This window comes from Hyperolius riggenbachi, chromosome 2 (genome assembly GCF_040937935.1).
Source record: "Hyperolius riggenbachi isolate aHypRig1 chromosome 2, aHypRig1.pri, whole genome shotgun sequence".
Lineage (NCBI taxonomy): Eukaryota > Metazoa > Chordata > Amphibia > Anura > Hyperoliidae > Hyperolius > Hyperolius riggenbachi.
Genome location: NC_090647.1, coordinates 545056601 through 545076459, shown reverse-complemented (window position 1 = coordinate 545076459; position 19859 = coordinate 545056601). Strand labels below are relative to the sequence as shown.

The 19859-nt window shown below is 46.4% G+C and overlaps 1 protein-coding gene across 1 annotated transcript in view; it reads left to right on the top strand.

Moving 5' to 3' along the window:
- The window catches only part of LOC137545103 (cell surface glycoprotein CD200 receptor 1-A-like), a 67491-nt gene extending 49792 nt beyond the window's left edge, over positions 1–17699 (top strand). The window contains exons 5-6 of the mRNA XM_068266213.1: positions 3082–3139; positions 17457–17699. Coding sequence (XP_068122314.1) covers positions 3082–3139; positions 17457–17591 — 193 coding nt within the window. The 3' untranslated portion in view covers positions 17592–17699. The remainder of the gene's footprint in view (positions 1–3081; positions 3140–17456) is intronic.
- Positions 17700–19859: the final 2160 nt, after the last annotated feature.

The following is a 19859-nucleotide window of genomic DNA, read 5'->3' as shown; positions in this document are numbered from 1 at the left end:
AATGTTTTTCTTGAAAGGTCATTATGCTGTTGCTTATATTTTGCAGCAGAGAGGAAGTTCTGAGTTCGGGTCTGCTTTAACATGACATTTTCTATCTGGAATGCGTCTACAGGCTCACCTTACATGATTTCCTAAGAAGAACATACAGTGCTGCGCATAATTGTTCATACCCCTGACACATTTTGACTTAAAGTTACTTTTATTTAATCAGCAAGCACATTTTTGATGGGAAATAACATAGGTTTCTCTCGATATACAATAGACATTATTGTGGGGAAAAATATTTCTCATTTAATAGAAAAGCCTTTATTGGCTATTACAGCAATCAAACTCTTCCTATAATTGCAGACCAGCTTTTTGCATGTCTCCACAGGTATTTTTGCCCATTCATCTTTAGCAAAGAGCCCCAAACCTTTCAGGTTGGAGGGTTTTCTTGCCATCGTCCTGATCTTTAGCTCCCTCCACAGATGCTCAATTGGATTCAAGTCAGGACTCTGGCTGGGCCACTCCAAAATGTTAATGTTGATGTCTGCTAACCATTTCTTCACCACTTTTGCTGTGTGTTTTGGGTCATTGTCATGCTGAAATGTCCACTGGTGCCCAAGACCAAGTTTCTCTGCAGACTGCCTGATGTATTGCCCTTTTTTCATGGTGCAGTTTACTGCGATTAGGTTCCCTGGTCCATGGGCTGATTAAAAATAAAAACAAAGCATTAGGTTCCCACCACCATGTTTGACAGTAGGGTTGGTGTTCTTTGGGTTGAAGGCTTCTCCTTTTATAAGCCAAATGAAGGAAACATCATTGTGACCAAACAATTCAATTTTCATCTGACCATAACACAGAAGACCAGAAGTCTTCTTCTTTGTCCAGATGAGCATTTGCAAAGGCCAAGCAAGCTTTTGTGTGCCTTATCTGGAGAAGTGGCGTCCTCCTTGGTCTGCATCCGTGGAATCCAGCAGTGTGCAGTGTCCGTTGGATTGTCTGCCTTGAAACATTGCCACCAGCAGAGCCCAGATTCACCAGGATGGCCTTGGTGGTGAGCCTTGGATTCTTTTTCACCTATCCTCCTGGCCAGCACAGGTGTCACTTTTGGCTTCCAACTATGTCATCTGAGATTTTCCACAGTGTGGAACATCTTGTATTTTTTAATAATACTTTGCACTGTAGCCACTGGAACTTTTAGAAATGGCCTTGTAGCACTCTCCTGACTTGTGAGCAGCTTCAATGCGCAGCTGCAGGTCCTCACTGAGCTCCTCTGTCTTAGCCATAACTGTCCACAAATCAACTGCAGAGAGCTGCTGCTTTTCACCTGTTGAGTTGATTAAAACAGCTGTTCTTATCAGGGTAATTATGATGCTTTAGAACAGCGTGAACTATTTGGAATATTATATATTACTTTGGATTTTCTCACAGACTTTGAAGGGTATGAATAATTTTGGACTGGACAATCTTTGCTCAAATGTAAATAAAAGCTGAGATTTTTTTTTTCCCCACAATAATGCCTCTCGTACATTGTCTTATTATCTTTTGGGAGACACCTGTCATTTCCTATCAAAAAATCACTTGCTGTCTGAATAAAAGTAACTTTAAGTCAAAATTTGCCAGGAGCATAAATAATAACGGGCAGCACTGTATGTTATATACTTGGTGTGTCTTCTTGACAACAGGACAGGCAAATATTTAACCCTGAGACAGAGCCTGTCCTGATATGCTGGTTATGTGGTTATAGCCCCATAAGCTCAAGTGGTGGTTACAGGTCTTTCCTGCAACCTATTTTCATGACAGGCTCTGTCAATTTCACCTTAAAGAGAATCTGTATTGTTAAAATCGCACAAAAGTAAACATACCAGTGCGTTAGGGGACATCTCCTATTACCCTCTGTCACAATTTCGCCGCTCCTCGCCGCATTAAAAGTGGTTAAAAACAGTTTTAAAAAGTTTGTTTGTAAACAAACAAAATGGCCACCAAAACAGGAAGTAGGTTGATGTACAGTATGTCCACACATAGAAAATACATCCATACACAAGCAGGCTGTATACAGCATTCCTTTTGAATCTCAAGAGATCATTTGTGTGTTTCTTTCCCCCTGCAGCTCTCACCCACTGAAGAGTGACAGGCTGTTTCTTCCTGCAGACAGCTCTGCCCGTGTCTGTAATTCCTAACTATGTGAAAGCCCAGCCAGCTCAGAGGACGATTTATCCAGCTTGTAAAAGATAAGAGAGCAGAGAGAAGCTGCCCTAATCTAAATAACACACAGGCAGTGTGCATAGAGGGAGCCTGGAGGGGGGCTTGCATCACAGAAGCACAACACTAAAGACTTGGCAGCCTTCCAGACACAGGGCGACAAGTCCGACAGGGGAAAGATAAGCTGATTTATTACAGAGATGGTAATAGTAGAAAGTGCTGCAGTAAGCCAGAGCACATTAGAATAGGATTAGGAACTTGTAGGATGGTAGAAAACAGGATGAAATTTTTGTTACAGAGTCTCTTTAATTACACTTTAATTTGTCAATTTACAGTAGTAGAAAAATTGTGAAACGGATGTCTGTACATTTTAAATTCATTTGTAGCAGAACTAGAGTCATAATTTCCACCCTGCATTATTATGCACAATGGTAGCTGCCAGCACTAGCAGAATATGGCAGATCAGGGATCACATTATTTTGGGTGTAAAGCAGGCTGGATAACTATACAGAGAATGCGAAGTTGGGAGAAACATTTTTAAAAATGTATGTTATCCTAAACTGTAGTTTTGCTATCATGTGTGTTGTGGCACCCAGGCTGCAAACTGAATTCCCTCACTTTATTGACCTGAGGAAGCGAGCATGGACCCCAGAAACGCATTGTCTTTTTAAATTGTGCTTGAATAAACCTTACCTGATCTAAAACCTTGTTTTTCTGGGTTGGATCATCTGTAGAGGAAAGATACCTCATGTATTTATTTTTGTCTTTATAACGTACACTCTGCTGAGAGATATTTATTTTTGTGCACCTCTACCCTTCTTCATGTGTGTTTTATCTGAGCTTGAGAAACTATATATTAATAGACAAGAATACTAAAATGTTCTGTTTTCTTTGCAGAAATCTTTTTGAGAATAAAAAAGGAGACAATTCAGCGTTAACAGAAAATCCCACAGTGGTAAGAAATGATAACATTTCCCAGATCCTGTTTTGCTAATTTCCCCCTTTCCAGGGTCTATAGAGCTACAGCCATCGGGGGTCTATAGAGCTACAGTCATCAGGGGTCTATAGAGCTACAGTCATCAGGGGTCTATAGAGCTACAGTCATCAAGTCTATAGAGCTACAGTCATCAGGGGTCTATAGAGCTACAGTCATCAGGGGTCTATAGAGCTACAGTCATCAGGGGTCTATAGAGCTACAGTCATCAGGGGTCTAAAGAGCTACAGTCATCAGGGGTCAATAGAGCTACAGCCATTGGGGGTCTAAAGAGCTACAGTCATCAGGGGTCTAAAGAGCTACAGTCATCAGTGGTCTAGAGAGCTAGTAATCAGGGGTCTATAAAGCTGCAGTCATCGGGAGCCTATAAAGCTACAGTCATCAGGCGTCTATAGAGCTACAGTCATCAGGGGTCTATAGAGCTAGTAATCAGGGGTCTATAAAGCTGCAGTCATCGGGAGCCTATAAAGCTACAGTCATCAGGCGTCTATAAAGCTATAGTCATCAGGTGTCTATAGAGCTAGAGTCTCTGTATAATGTAGAAATTGATGGATCAAGTGACACTTACAAAGCTTTTAGGACAGAGTGGTGTGAGTAGCATTGTGATTGCTAGAGTGAATTCAGTTATTACCTGGAGGATAAGCCTGATATAGGATCCAAACAGAAAAAATCCCCAAATGACACATTTTTGTCATCACTAGTTAAATGTTTATATCAGCAGAAGTACTTACCTCCTATATGGAAGAGACCTTTCATACAGGAGGTTGACCTATACTCTGTCCTATAACAATGGTTTCTTGTGAAACATTTCTGGTCTCCATTTCCATTCTTTCAAACCAGAATAAACTCAAAAAACAAGTCAAAGTATCCATATAATAATATTTTATTTAAAAAAGTACATATTTATGTTCCTTTTTTCTTTTTGTTCAAAGTTTGAGTGAGCATGTTTTGGAGCTGACATTCATATCCCAGGTTGAATCCCACCCAGACAGGACTGGCAAGGCTATGAGGACAGGCAGTACAGAGATGGTGAGGAAGAGTGAGGGTAAGGCAAGCGCAGATAGCTGTAGACAAAGCAGGGGTCAGATGCCAGTGTCGTTCTCAGCCAAGAATAAGGAGCTAGAGACAGTCTGCAGCCAAGCCAAGGGTAGGAGGCTTAAAAGCCATCATTGGTTTGGACAAGAGTTGCCAATGGGGCTGGTAAACCAAGCAAGCGACAAGAAAAAAGGTGAGGTCAAGCAAGCCAACAAGTCTAATCAAGAAACCTATTCAACAACAGAAATACGGGTCACAGAAACAAAGCAGGTCCACAAATGAACATCTAGTCACCTTAAACGCCCCAACAACCAACCACACGTGTGTCCATTGAGGTTTGTGCTTGCAGGATCTCACACACATTGCTCCCTATTAGTGTTGGGCGAACAGTGTTCGCCACTGTTCGGGTTCTGCAGAACATCACCCTGTTCGGGTGATGTTCGAGTTCGGCCGAACACCTGACGGTGCTCGGCCAAACCGTTCGGCCGCATGGCCGAACTAAGAGCGCATGGCCGAACGTTCCCCGAACGTTCGGCTAGCGCTGTGATTGGCCGAACGGGTCACGTGGTTCGGGCCCGAACGCGCTCTGATTGGCCGAACGGTCACGTGGTTCGGGTAAATAAATACCCGAACCACGTCATATCTCCGCCATTTCTCTGTGGGTTTAGCTTTGGGTAGGCAGGCAGGGTAGTTCGCTCTCCAGCCACGCTAGCCAGGGGTCCCCTCAGTCATTGTGTGTCGCTGCTTGGAACAGTAGTACACCGCTCGCTCAGCCACACTATATATAGCATTGTTTACTGCCACTGTGTACCTCGCTCAGCCACGCTATATATAGCATTGTGTTTACTGCCACTCTGTGTACACTGCTCAGCCAGACTATATAGCATTGTGTGTACTGCCACTGTGTACCTCGCTCAGCCACGCTATATATAGCATTGTTTACTGCCACTCTGTGTACACGGCTCAGCCAGACTATATAGCATTGTGTGCACTGCCACTCTGTGTACACCGCTCAGCCAGACTATATAGCATTGTGTGTACTGCCAGTGCCAATCTGTGTACACCACTCAGCCAGACTATATAGCATTGTGTGTACTGCCACTCTGTGTACACCGCTCAGCCAGACTATATAGCATTGTTTACTGCCACTCTGTGTACACGGCTCAGCCACACTATATAGCATTGTGTGTCGCTGCTGGGAACAGTAGTACACCGCTCGCTCAGCCACACTATATAGCATTGTGTGTACTGCCACTGTGTACCTCGCTCAGCCACGCTATATATAGCATTGTTTACTGCCACTCTGTGTACACCGCTCAGCCAGACTATATAGCATTGTGTGTACTGCCAGTGCCACTCTGTGTACACTGCTCAGCCAGACTATATAGCATTGTGTGTACTGCCACTCTGTGTACACGGCTCAGCCAGACTATATAGCATTGTGTGTACTGCCACTCTGTGTACACCGCTCAGCCAGACTATATAGCATTGTTTACTGCCACTCTGTGTACACGTCTCAGCCACACTATATAGCATTGTGTGTCGCTGCTGGGAACAGTAGTACACCGCTCGCACAGCCAGACTATATAGCATTGTGTGTACTGCCACTCTGTGTACACGGCTCAGCCAGACTATATAGCATTGTGTGTACTGCCACTCTGTGTACACCGCTCAGCCAGACTATATAGCATTGTTTACTGCCACTCTGTGTACACGTCTCAGCCACACTATATAGCATTGTGTGTCGCTGCTGGGAACAGTAGTACACCGCTCGCTCAGCCACACTATATAGCATTGTGTGTACTGCCACTGTGTACCTCGCTCAGCCACGCTATATATAGCATTGTTTACTGCCACTCTGTGTACACCGCTCAGCCAGACTATATAGCATTGTGTGTCGCTGCTGGGAACAGTAGTACACCGCTCGCTCAGCCACACTATATAGCATTGTGTGTACTGCCACTGTGTACCTCGCTCAGCCACGCTATATATAGCATTGTTTACTGCCACTCTGTGTACACGGCTCAGCCACACTATATAGCATTGTTTACTGCCACTCTGTGTACACGGCTCAGCCAGACTATATAGCATTGTGTGTACTGCCACTCTGTGTACACCGCTCAGCCAGACTATATAGCATTGTTTACTGCCACTCTGTGTACACGGCTCAGCCAGAGTATATAGCATTGTTTACTGCCACTCTGTGTACACGGCTCAGTCAGACTATATAGCATTGTGTGTACTGCCACTCTGTGTACACCGCTCAGCCAGACTATATAGAATTGAGTGTACTGCCACTCTGTGTACACCGCTCAGCCAGACTATATAGCATTGTTTACTGCCACTCTGTGTACACGGCTCAGCCAGACTATATAGCATTGTGTGTACTGCCACTTTGTGTACACCGCTCAGCCAGACTATATAGAATTGTGTGTACTGCCACTCTGTGTACACCGCTCAGCCAGACTATATAGCATTGTGTTTACTTCCACTCTGTGTCTGCTGGGCCTGGGAACAGTAGCACACAGCTCACCCGCCACTGTATAGCATTGTGCTCTGTGTCGCTGCTGGCAATAGTGGTACACCGCTCACCCACCACTGTATAGCATTTCTGTACTGCCACTGTACTGCTGCCAGTCAGCGTGTACTTTAAGGATAAGTGAAATGAGGAAGTAATCCGGTGAAAGAGGGAGGGGCAAGGGACGAGGTGTTTCCCCTGACGGTTCACGTACAGGCCACAGGGGAGCACCCAAGAAAACCCACTCAATACCGCCCATGTTATCCAGGACAACAACCCTCACAGATCCAAAAGAACAGGACCAGATAATTACTTGGATGACCTCTCAAGCGTCCAGCAGTGGGTTAAGCAGCACCAGCACATCATGTACGAGGTCCGAGTCCTCAGCCAGTTACAAGGAGCCAGTGGGCACAAAGCTGACACAACCGGCAGCGACACCACGCACACAACTGCCAGATAACCAGTCCGATGAATTACCTCAGGACACAATGGGGTATTTGCAGGAGCTATTCCCAGGCCAACAAACTTCCACCTTTGAAAGGTCAATGGAGGAACAGCCAGAAATGTTGTGCCCGGATTCACAACCATTAACTGTGGGAAATGCACCGGGCACTGAAATACAAGGCGAGTCCGAGGACTTTGTAACCCAAATCCCAGAGCAAGTTGGGCAGGAGGGGTTGCAATTGCAGGAAGGTCGGCCGAGAAGCTCTGGAAGACGACGGAGTGAGCTGCGCAGAGGTTGTTCTGGGGAGCTCTACTCCACGGCGGCGGCCCCCCACAATGACATATGACGAGTTTGAGGAGATGGAAGAGGAGGGTATGGACAATGTGGACATAGACCCAGATTTTGTTTGTGAACGAGAACATCGCCGTCGTAGCAGCAGCACAGATGAGTCTGTTGAAGAACCCACTGCTGCACGAGTTCGCCTTGTGCCACAAGGTAGGCGGCGCGCAATTTCAGGCACCACAAGCGTGGAAGTTCAAGTGAGAGGCAAAAGAGGCGCAAACAGAAATCGCCAGCAAGGCAGGTGCTCCAAAGTCTGGGCTTTCTTTGAAGACTGCACTGAGGATGTTACCATGGCGATTTGCAAGGTGTGCAAGACCCACCTGAGCAGGGGGAAAAGTATTAACAACCTCTCCACCACCAGCATGAGCCGCCACATTCTATCAAAAACATCCCACTCTGTGGGCAAACGCGACTGGACAGGGTACCAGCAACACTGCCTCCCTTGGGTTCACCAGACTCACCACCAGACCCGCCTCAGCAGCAGCAGTAGCCCAGCCATTGCGTGGTTCACAACATTCGCAAACATCAGACGACGCTGACACTGTCACTTTCCGGAGTAGTGCTCTTGAGGTCTCCCAGTGTTCATCAAACACAACAACCAACAGCCCTTCAGTGTGCAGCCCTACGGTTCAGTTGTCTGTCTCGGAGATGTTTGAGCGCAAGAGGAAATTGCCAGCAAATGACCCCCGAGCCGTGGAAGTAACAGCCAGCATAGCCAAGCTTCTGGCCTGCGAAATGCTGCCATATCGAGTGGTGGAGACAAACAGCTTCAAGGGCATGATGTCAGTGGCCATCCCACGTTACGTGGTTCCCAGCCGCTACCACTTTGCGCGCTCTGCAGTGCCTGAGTTGCATAAGCACGTGGTCAGCAAAATAACCCGAAGCTTGAAGAATGCCGTTGCCTGCAAGGTTTACCTCACCACTGACACCTGGACGAGTGCGTTCGGCCAGGGTCGATACATCTCCCTTACCGCGCACTGGGTGAACCTTGTGGAGCCTGGCAGCGATTCCTCACCTGCTACGGCGCGGGTGTTGCCCACGCCGCAAACAGCTGCACCGCCGTCCCTCCCACTGGATAACAGCAGCACCTACCTTTCTGACACCTTCTCCTCCAACGCATCTCAAAGCTGTACCTCATCCGGAAACGCTAACCCAGCAACAGCAGCAGTAGGATCGTGGAAGCAGTGCAGCACAGCTGTTGGCATGCGTCAGCAAGCGTTGCTGAAGCTGATCTGCCTTGGGGATAAGCAGCACACAGGGGAGGAAATTTGGAGGGGAATAAAGGAACAGACGGATTTGTGGCTGGCACCGCTGGACCTGAAACCGGGCATGGTTGCGTGTGATAATGGGAGTAATCTCATTCGCGCTTTAAGGTTGGCTAAGCTGACACACATCCCTTGCCTGGCGCACGTGATGAACCTAGTAGTTCAGCGGTTCCTGAGGACGTACCCAGGCGTGCCCGATCTTCTGTTGAAGGTGCGTCGAGTGGCCAAACATTGTAGAAATTCCAGTACTGCTTCGGGGGCACTCGCCAAGATGCAGGAGCGCTTCAATCTCCCCCACCATCGCTTGCTGTGTGATGTCCCTACGCGCTGGAATTCTACGCTGCACATGCTAGCCCGCTTTTGCGAGCAGAAGAGTGCAGTGGTCCAGTACATGACGGCGCAGTACCGAGGCGCATCCGGACAGCTGCCAAGCTTCTGTGGATCCGATTGGGCCAACATGTTGGACCTCTGCCAAGTCCTCCAAAATTTTGAGCAATCCACGTTGCTTGTGAGCAGTGACAACTCTTCAGTCAGCATTACCATACCACTGCTGTGTTTACTGAAGAGGTCAATGTTGAAAATCAAGGAAACAGCTGTCATGATGCAACTGGGGGAATCTGAAGGAGAAAACGATCAGCGTGATGGTACCAACATCAGGCCATCCGCCTCAGGAAACGCTGGCCCCAGCAGCTATGACGAAGAAGAGGAGGAGGAACAGCTGGAGTTGGAGCAGGAATTTCCTGCCACCACTGACGAGGGCCAGAGCGGTGCACGTTGGACTTCCACAATTCAGCGCGAATGGTCAGCAGAAGCAGACCAGGAGGAAGGTGACGACTATGATGCATCACAACAACTATCACAACGCTCACAAGAGGATGATGAGGATTCTGGTAGGACTCTTGCACACATGGCTCAATTCATGCTAGACTGCATTGAACGCGACCCACGCATTGTGCGCATTCTGGACAACACCAATTACTGGGTTTATACCCTTCTGGATCCACGGTACAAACACAATGTTCCAAAACTGCTTGAAGAAAGAGTCAGACAGGTCAAAATGGAAGAATACCAGCAGGCCCTTGTGGAGACTTTAGAGAGGAGATTGACATCCTCCCCCTCCTCTAGCCAGTTGTACGCCGACAGACTGACTTCCGCAAACCCAGGACGACCAGGAGGGCAGCAAACAACGCAAGCCACAGCTAGTGCCCAAAAGGGAATGGTATCGGCAGTGTCCTTGGAGTGGGAAAATTTTCTGACACCCATGCAGCAGCAGCCCACTGAACAGCAAGCGTGCAGATCCACCTCCAACACCGATCGCCTGGAGAAGATGGTCAAGGACTACATGTCAGATGGCGTAGCTGTGTCGAACAATCCATCTGCACCCTTCAACTATTGGGTATCGAAGCTAGACACCTGGCACGAACTGGCAATGTACGCAATAGAGGTGCTGGCTTGCCCGGCAGCCAGCGTTATGTCGGAACGCTGTTTCAGTGCTGCCGGAGGCATCATCACAGATCGGCGTATCCGCCTCTCCACAGAAAATGCAGACCGTCTGACTCAAATTAAAATGAATCAATCCTGGATTGGAAACGACTACGCAACACTCCAGGACCCCAACCAAGTAACATGACCAATGAAAATCTGGGATGGTTTAGCGTTTCCGGTCCCTGTTTATTGAACCTCTCATCTTTATTACATTTATGACTGCATGGCGGCAAAAAGCATTGCTGCTATATCCGCACGCTTTTTGTCCTCATGCAAGGCCTGTGTTGTTGTGTCTAAAAAAGCATGGCCTTCTCCTCCTGCGCCTGCTCCTGTTCCATCACATGTGCTGCTGCTGCTGGGTTAGCGTTGCCGGTCCCTGTTTATGGAACCTCTTATCTTTATTACATTTATGACTGCATGGCGGCAAAAGCATTGCTGCTATATCTGCACGCTTTTTGTCCTCATGCAAGGCCTGGGTTGTTGTGTCTCAAAGCGTGGCCTTCTCCTCCTGCGCCTCCTCCTGTTCCATCACGTCTGCTGCTGCTGGGTTAGCGTTGCCGCCCGGTCCCTGTTTATTGAACCTCTTATCTTTATTACATTTATGACTGCATGGCGGTAAAAAGCATGCTATCCGCACGCTTCTTGTCCTCATGCAAGGCCTGGGTTGTTGTGTCTCACAAAGCGTGGCCTTCTCCTCCTGCGCCTCCTCCTGTTCCATCACGTTTGCTGCTGCTGGGTTAGCGTTGCCGCCCGGTCCCTGTTTATTGAACCTCTTATCTTTATTACATTTATGACTGCATGGCGGTAAAAAGCATGCTATCCGCACGCTTCTTGTCCTCATGCAAGGCCTGGGTTGTTGTGTCTCACAAAGCGTGGCCTTCTCCTCCTGCGCCTCCTCCTCCTGTTCCATCACGTCTGCTGCTGCTGGGTTAGCGTTGCCGCCCGGTCCCTGTTTATGGAACCTCTTATCTTTATTACATTTATGACTGCATGGCGGTAAAAAGCATGCTATCCGCACGCTTCTTGTCCTCATGCAAGGCCTGGGTTGTTGTGTCTCACAAAGTGTGGCCTTCTCCTCCTGCGCCTCCTCCTGTTCCATCCCGTCTGCTGCTGCTGGGTTAGCGTTGCCGCCCGGTCCCTGTTTATTGAACCTCTTATCTTTATTACATTTATGACTGCATGGCGGTAAAAAGCATGCTATCCGCACGCTTCTTGTCCTCATGCAAGGCCTGGGTTGTTGTGTCTCAAAAAGCGTGGCCTTCTCCTCCTGCGCCTCCTCCTGTTCCATCACGTGTGCTGCTGCTGGTGCTGGGTTAGCGTTACCGGTCCCTTTTCCTGGAACCTCTTCTCTGTATTACATTTATGACTGCATGGCGACAAAAAGCATGTTACCTGTGCAAAGAAACATCACATTTTCCACATTTAAAAGACAGTTTTTCCTTTGAAACTTTACAATCAATTTTCTCAAAAACTATAAGCTCTTTTTCAAATATTTTTTCCCCCTTGTACCCACTCCCAAGGTGCACATACCCTGCTAATTTGGGGTATGTAGCATGTAAGGAAGCTTTACAAAGCACAAAAGTTCGGGTCCCCATTGACTTCCATTATGTTCGGAGTTCGGCGCGAACACCCGAACATCGCGGCGATGTTCGGCGAACGTTCGTGAACCCGAACATCTAGGTGTTCGCCCAACACTACTCCCTATGCATCTACACAAGCAGACGGACACTCACAAGTTCTTGTGCACAGAGCACATCATCACCAGAGCTGCTCGCATGCATGATGCCGATGCCTGACGATGTAAGACCAAATATTAATGGTTAGATTAAAAACACGATACACCTTTATGAACTTATTTCCACATCCAGTAAAAAACAAAAAGAAATAAGTAAATGTTGAAGTTCCACTTTTAATCAGAATCAGAATCAATTTTATTTCGCCAAGTAAGTTTGCACCTACAAGGAATTTGTCTTGGCAGTTGCTTAACAAACACAAACAAAAACAATACAAGGACAGACAGTGTGTATATTACAAGTCAAGGACATTATAAGTATAGTGGCAGTAAGCAATGTGAGAATTGTTCATTTACAGTTCTGTGCTGATTACTATCAAGTCCTAGCAGCTCTAACGTGGTTCAGCATTAAGTATGGCTACCGCTTGAGGAAAAAAGCTGTTCCTGTGTCTGGAGGTTTTGGTAGCGATTGACTGGAATCTTACTCCTGAGGGCATGTGCTGGAAGATGGAGTGAGCTGGGTGAGAGGGGTCAGAGGCAATTTTGGTTGCTCTTTTTCTGCACCTGCTAGCGTAAAGATCCTGCAGGGAAGGTAAGCTACAGCCAATTATACTTTCCGCTGTTCGGATGATGCGCTGCAGCCTCCCCTTTTCTAATGCTTAGCAGGAGCTGAACCATACAGTCATAGATGATGTTATGGTGGATTCAATAATTGCAGTGTAGAACTGCACCATTAAATTTTGAGGTAGGCCAAACTTTTCCAGCTGCCGTAGATGGTACATCCTCTGTTGCGCTTTCTTGACAATAGTGGCCGTATTGTTATCCCATTTTAGGTTGTGTGAGACCAGGGACCCAAGAAACTTGAATGACTCTACCTGGGTTATTGTGGATCCATTTATGGTTAAGGGGAGGTGCTGGGGGGGAGATCTCCTAAAGTCTATTATCATCTCCATGGTTTTGAGAGCATTTAGTTCCAAGTTGTTGCTGCTGCACCAGGAGGAAAGCTGTCCCACCACATGCCTGTATGCAGATTCATCCCCGTTTTGTATGAGACCAACTACTGTTGTGTCGTCTGCAAACTTCAGAACCTTAACAGATGGATCTGTGGAGATGCAGTCATTGGTGTACAGTGAGTAGAGCAGTGGGGAAAGCACACAGCCCTGGGGTGCACCAGTACTGACGGTCAGAGAGCTTGATGTGTGTTTACCAAGTCTAACACGCTGTCTCCTAACGGTTAGGAAATCAGTTATCCATTTGTAGATGGATTCAGGTATGTGTAGCTGGGAGAGCTTGCTGTGTAGCAGAGATGGCATTATGGTATTAAATGCAGAGCTGTAATCTATAAATAAAATCCTGGTGTAGGTTCCTGGGGTGTCTAGATCTAATATATTTATCAATTAAGCCAACTGTGACCTAGTATTGGTAGAGTTGAGCCGAAATTTTAGTAATTTCGCATTACTATAATTACGCATGCGAAATTTGCGATTACGATGCGAAATTGCGGTAGCGTAATTGCCATTAAAATCGTAATTGAAAATACCATAAGCGTAATTTTCAACGCGTAATTTCGCGTTTCGTTCATGCCGTAATTCCGCATTAAACGCTACCGTAATTTCGCGTTAAACCGTAACACTCCGTATAATATAAAAAAGCCGCCGACTTTAAGGGTTAATAGCAAAGCCCCCTTAAATGCTAAGAGCCTCAAATTTGGAGAATATATTAAGGAGATCAGGAGGAATAAGAGGAAATTTTTTTTTTCAAAAAGACCTTATAGTTTTTGAGAAAATCGATGTTAAAGTTTCAAAGTAAAAATGTATACATTTAAAAACCCGCCGACTTTAACGGTTAATAGCAAAGCCTGCTTAAAGTTTAGGAACACCAAATTCCCAGGGTATATTAAGGGGATCAGTGGGAATAAGAGGAAAAATTTTTTTTTCAAAAAGACCTTATAGTTTTTGAGAAAATCGATTTTTAAGTTTCAAGGGCAAAAATGTCTTTTAAATGCGGAAAATGTCAGTTTTTTTGCACAGGTAACAATAGTGTATTATTTTCATAGATTCCCCCAAGTGGGAAGAGTTTTACTTACTTCGTTCTGAGTGTGGGAAATATAAAAAAAAAAAAACGACGTAAGGGTCCCCCCTCCCAGACCTCTTTAACCCCTTGTCCCCCATGCAGGCTGGGATAGCCAGAATGCGGAGCACCGGCCGCGTGGGGCTCCGCACCCTGACTATACCAGCCCGCATGGTCCATGGATTGGGGGGTCTCGGAAGGGGAGGGGCAGCCAAGCTTTCCCCTCCCCCTCCGAGCCCGTGTCCAATCCAAGGACAAGGGGCTCTTCTCCACCTCCGATGGGCGGTGGAGGTGGAGGCCGCGATTTCCTGGGGGGGGGGGGTTCATGGTGGAATCTGGGAGTCCCCTTTAAAAAGGGGTCCCCCAGATACCCACCCCCCCTCCCAGGAGAAATGAGTATAGAGGTACTTGTACCCCTTACCCATTTCCTTTAAGAGTTAAAAGTAAATAAACACACAGACACTTTGAAAAAGTATTTTAATTGAACAAAAAACATAACCACGAAAAAAGTCCTTTAATATTCTTAATTAACCATTAATACTTACCTGTCCCTTTAAATAAATGATCCCTCGCAATATCCTCGGAAATGTTCTATCAGTTACAATGTAACAAAGTTATTACAATGTAACAACTTTGTTACATTGTAACTACGCCGCACCCGACGTCACTCGCCGCCGCCGCCGCACCCGACAGAGCTCTGAGCTATATAGCTCAGAGCTCTCTAAGCATCTTTGTATTTGGGCTCCAAGGAGCCCCATTGGTCCTTAGCAGACCAATGGGGTTCCTTTAAATCAGAAGGAACCCCATTGGTCTGCTAAGGACCAATGGGGCTCCTTGGAGCCCAAATACAAAGATGCTAAGAGAGCTCTGAGCTATATAGCTCAGAGCTCTGTCGGGTCCGTGCGGGACGCTAAGTCCCCGCCGCCTCCCGCTGTCCACCCAGCCTCTCCCACATGTCACCCACATGTCACCCACATGTGGGTGACATGTGGGTGACAGATGTGGGCGGGGTGGACAGCGGGAGGGTCCGTGCGGGACGCTAAGTCCCCGCCGCCTCCCGCTGTCCACCCCGCCTCTCGCACATGTCACCCACATGTCACCAACATGTGGGTGACATGTGGGTGACAGATGTGGGCGGGGTGGACAGCGGGAGGCGGCGGGGACTTAGCGTCCCGCACGGACCCGACAGAGCTCTGAGCTATATAGCTCAGAGCTCTCTTAGCATCTTTGTATTTGGGCTCCAAGGAGCCCCATTGGTCCTTAGCAGACCAATGGGGTTCCTTCTGATTTAAAGGAACCCCATTGGTCTGCTAAGGACCAATGGGGCTCCTTGGAGCCCAAATACAAAGATGCTTAGAGAGCTCTGAGCTATATAGCTCAGAGCTCTGTCGGGTCCATGCGGGTGCGGCGGCGGCGGCGAGTGACGTCGGGTGCGGCGTAGTTACAATGTAACAAAGTTGTTACATTGTAACTGATAGAACATTTCCGAGGATATTGCGAGGGATCATTTATTTAAAGGGACAGGTAAGTATTAATGGTTAATTAAGATTAAAGGACTTTTTTCGTAGTTATGTTTTTTGTTCAATTAAAATACTTTTTCAAAGTGTCTGTGTGTTTATTTACTTTTAACTCTTGAAGGAAATGGGTAAGGGGTACAAGTACCTCTATACTCATTTCTCCTGGGAGGGGGGGTGGGCATCTGGGGGACCCCTTTTTAAAGGGACTCCCAGATTCCACCATGAACCCCCCCCCCCCCCCCCAGGAAATCGCGGCCTCCACCTCCACCGCCCATCGGAGGTGGAGAAGAGCCCCTTGTCCTTGGATTGGACAAGGGCTCGGAGGGGGAGGGGAAAGCTTGGCTGCCCCTCCCCTTCCGAGACCTCCCAATCCATGGACCATGCGGGCTGGTATAGTCAGGGTGCGGAGCCCCACGCGGCCGGTGCTCCGCATTCTGGCTATCACAGCCTGCATGGGGGACAAGGGGTTAAAGAGGTCTGGGAGGGTCCGTGCGGGACGCTAAGTCGTTTTTTTTTTATATTTTCCACACTCAGAACGAAGTAAGTAAAACTCTTCCCACTTGGGGGAATCTATGAAAATAATACACTATTGTTACCTGTGCAAAAAAAAAACTGACATTTTCCGCATTTAAAAGACATTTTCGCCCTTGAAACTTAAAAATCGATTTTCTCAAAAACTATAAGGTCTAAAAAATTTTTTTCCTCTTATTCCCACTGATCCCCTTAATATACCCTGGGAATTTGGTGTTCCTAAACTTTAAGCAGGCTTTGCTATTAACCGTTAAAGTCGGCGGGTTTTTAAATGTTTACATGTTTACTTTGAAACTTTAACATCGATTTTCTCAAAAACTATAAGGTCTTTTTGAAAAAAAAACTTTTCCTCTTATTCCTCCTGATCTCCTTAATATATTCTCCAAATTTGAGGCTGTAATGCGAACATTACGCTTACGCGAAATTTCGCAAAATCCTTCTTCATTACGATTATGTACTTACGGCCATAATGGTAATTACACTAATTACGCGAAATTTCACGAAATCGTAATTACGTCATTACGCTCATCATTAAGTATTGGGCTATTGGGCACAATTAGCTCATATGAAAGATAATATTGTAATATATGGGTTGGTGTAGAAATTAGCTACTTGGAGAGAAGAATGTATTTAGAACATTTCAATTGGCAATGTTGGACAGTGGACCTTACTCAATTCACTTTTTCTCCTAAGTTTTCTCCTAGGAGATATGTTTTCATCTACTGTTTAACATATCTTTCCAGCCCTCTCCAACTGAAAAAGTACCAAAAAGTAAGTGAAAAAGTACTGTCAAAATTATTCTGAGTATTTTCTTGCTTGCTGCTGGCTTAAATGACATTTTATTGATAAAATGTGAAAATATCACCTAGGAGAAAACTTAGGAGAACATGAGAATTGAATAATAATGTACTTTTTCAAAGGCAGAATACTCCGAATAATTTTGACAGCACTTTTTCACCTACTTTTTGGGACTTTTTCAGTTGCCAAGTGCTGAAATGCTATTTTAAACAGAAGATGAAAAATGATCTCCTAGGACACAGGTGTTGAATTTCAGGCCTGGAGGGCCAGATCCATGCCAGTGTTTAGGATGGACTGAGAAAGAGAGGAATGTGTTCTACCTGATGGACCACACCTTTCCTGATTCAGTCCCATCAATTCATTTGAGCTGTGCCAAAAATGTGTGCGGACCTCGGCCCTCGTAGGACCGGCTTAACATCCCTGCCCTAGGAGAAAACTTAGGTGAAAAAGTGAATTGGATTGAGCCTAATATGGTGAATAAGTGTTTATCAATGTCCACCAAGTAAACCAATATTTTTTTTTCTCTGTTATTCCTTTTAGATGGTGGAAGAAGTGGAGCCATATGCCAGTTTCACCCAGAAGGTCAACACCATTTACAACTCCACCAATGAGCTGTCCGGCACAAAGGAGAAGAGTCTGAGTGCAGAATACGGGATCAACAAGATCTACCGCTAACTTCTGGAAAACAAGACTTTTGCAAGAACTCTACTGCCAGTTTCTGGAAATGATCACTTTCTTATTCTGGACTGTGTATTGCTAGACTATTTAACCTGTGAAGAACTGAGAGACTTATTTATTTATTAAGAAATCTTGTTTATTTCACCTTTCTATAAAATGTAAATAAAAATAAATCATGATACATAGTGTACACATTTGTTTTAACTATTTAAAGGACCAGCTTCATTAGCGATAGAACAATTACTTCCTATTGGCAAATATACAATTTTGATCTCCCTGTGTTAGTTATAGAACATAAATGTATTATTATTACAGCAAGACCCCTAATATCCGGCGCAGGTGTGATCGCCTGATGCCGGAAACTTGTGCTTGCGTTTGCTTGAGCAACTGGCCAAAAAAAGCGCAAACCTCCCCCTGTGCAGCAGAAACCACTCACCTCCTCTGTGTATGGGTCCTAGCATGTCACCTGACCCACATTGGGTCAGGTGACACGCCAGGAGCCATGCATGGACACCGGAAAGCCGATGTGACCTACAGGAAGGATCGGTAAGTTGCTTCTGAAGCCAATTGTAAAAGTATTGCCCACGATTTCTACCTCAGGCATGCCAGTTAGTTGAGATCTCCGGTTGCCTGAATTCCAGGTAATGGGGAATTTGCTGTATTTTAACGGGTGTTAGAACCCAGGGCAGCTCCGTTCATTTGTCTCCTCCTCCCTCTGCAAACAGTCCGCTATCCATTCCTTTTCTCCTGGGCTTCGGACTGTCCCCCTCTGGCTGGGCAGCCAATCAGGAGTCGCAGCAGTCCCAGAGGCCTGAAAAAGCAGCCGCGGTGGAGGATGCAGCAACTTTGGGGTTTTATTATAAAGGATTTATTATTATGACATATTATTATATTATAACAACCCATTTTCACTTGGACTTTAAACAAGTTGTATCACTAACTTTTCTTCAGGTGTGCCAAAAGAAACCTCAACATCCCCATCTCAAAATAGGGTCAATTTCTGTAGGCGTGGGCGGTATTAAAAGTTAACGTAGTACTGACCTGTAAGCTGTTACAGGGTCATCGACATTTTTAAAATGAGAATGAGAATTCCATGGATCACAGTAGACAAACAGGACGAGGGAGAGGAGAGATTAATAAATAAAAAGACTATGCAGGAGGTAAATATGATGTGCGTATGGGTTTTTTTTACTTTTATTTTTCAGTTCAGGTTTACTTGAAGCCGGTTTTACACCTGGCCATTGCGTTTGCAGTGCTATGCACCGTCCCCATTGCATTGTACCGCACAAAACGTCATTCATATGACCATACGGCAGAGTACATCGAAAGAGTCATATGCATGGCACCTCCTCTGTATGCCCCTCCCCCAGTGATGTACTCCCTGCTGGACAGGAAGTACGTCACTGGAATACCCAGGTTTCCCCTTCGTTTTGCACATGCGCGCTGCACCACTGCCGCCAACATATTTACATTTTCTGCCCATTGACTTTCATTACTTCTGTTGCATCACCGCAGAAGTCTGGTGGTAATGCACTGTTGATTTTGCACTGGCCGATTGTGCACTTCAGTTGCAACACGTCGCTGTGAGTGTGCCAGGCCCCATTGCCTTGCATTGTCATTGTGTTACCCTGCAGTAAAACAGGGTAACACAATGCAAAAGTGTAAAAGGGGCCAAAAGGAGTTTGGAGCTACCCAGCGATGCATAGGGCACAGTTTGTCACATGCAGGTTTTTCACTACTAGCAACCAGCGCAGTCATGGTGCAATACACTGGCCCTGTCCATCACTCCACACCATCCCTTTCCTCTCATCACCCACCTCCTCTCCATTGGCCCTTAGCCTCCCCTGGCTAAAGAAGCATTACTAGTCTAGCGGATAGCCAGGGCCGCTTCTATATCTTTTGCTGCCTGAGGCAAACTTGTGAGAATGCCTAACCCCCCCCCCGATTTGGAACGATCGCACAGCACCAGACAATTTACTCTGCTTCATTTAACGTTCTCACATGACATACTGCAGCTCAGCACAATAGCACACTTGCTGGCTGGCTATGAGTTTGTGACAAACAAACTGCTCACCCTCAGCCACTCCATTCCTCCTCAATCAGGACAGCAGAGCCACCTCCTCCCTTCTGCTGTGCAAGTCAAATGAAACACTGCTGCTCTCCTGCCTCTCCCCTCCTCACTCACTGTCACACTCCTCACACAGCACAGCAAGCTGCTTTTCCCCAGTGATGCTCTCCTGCCTCCCCCCTCCTCACTCACTATCA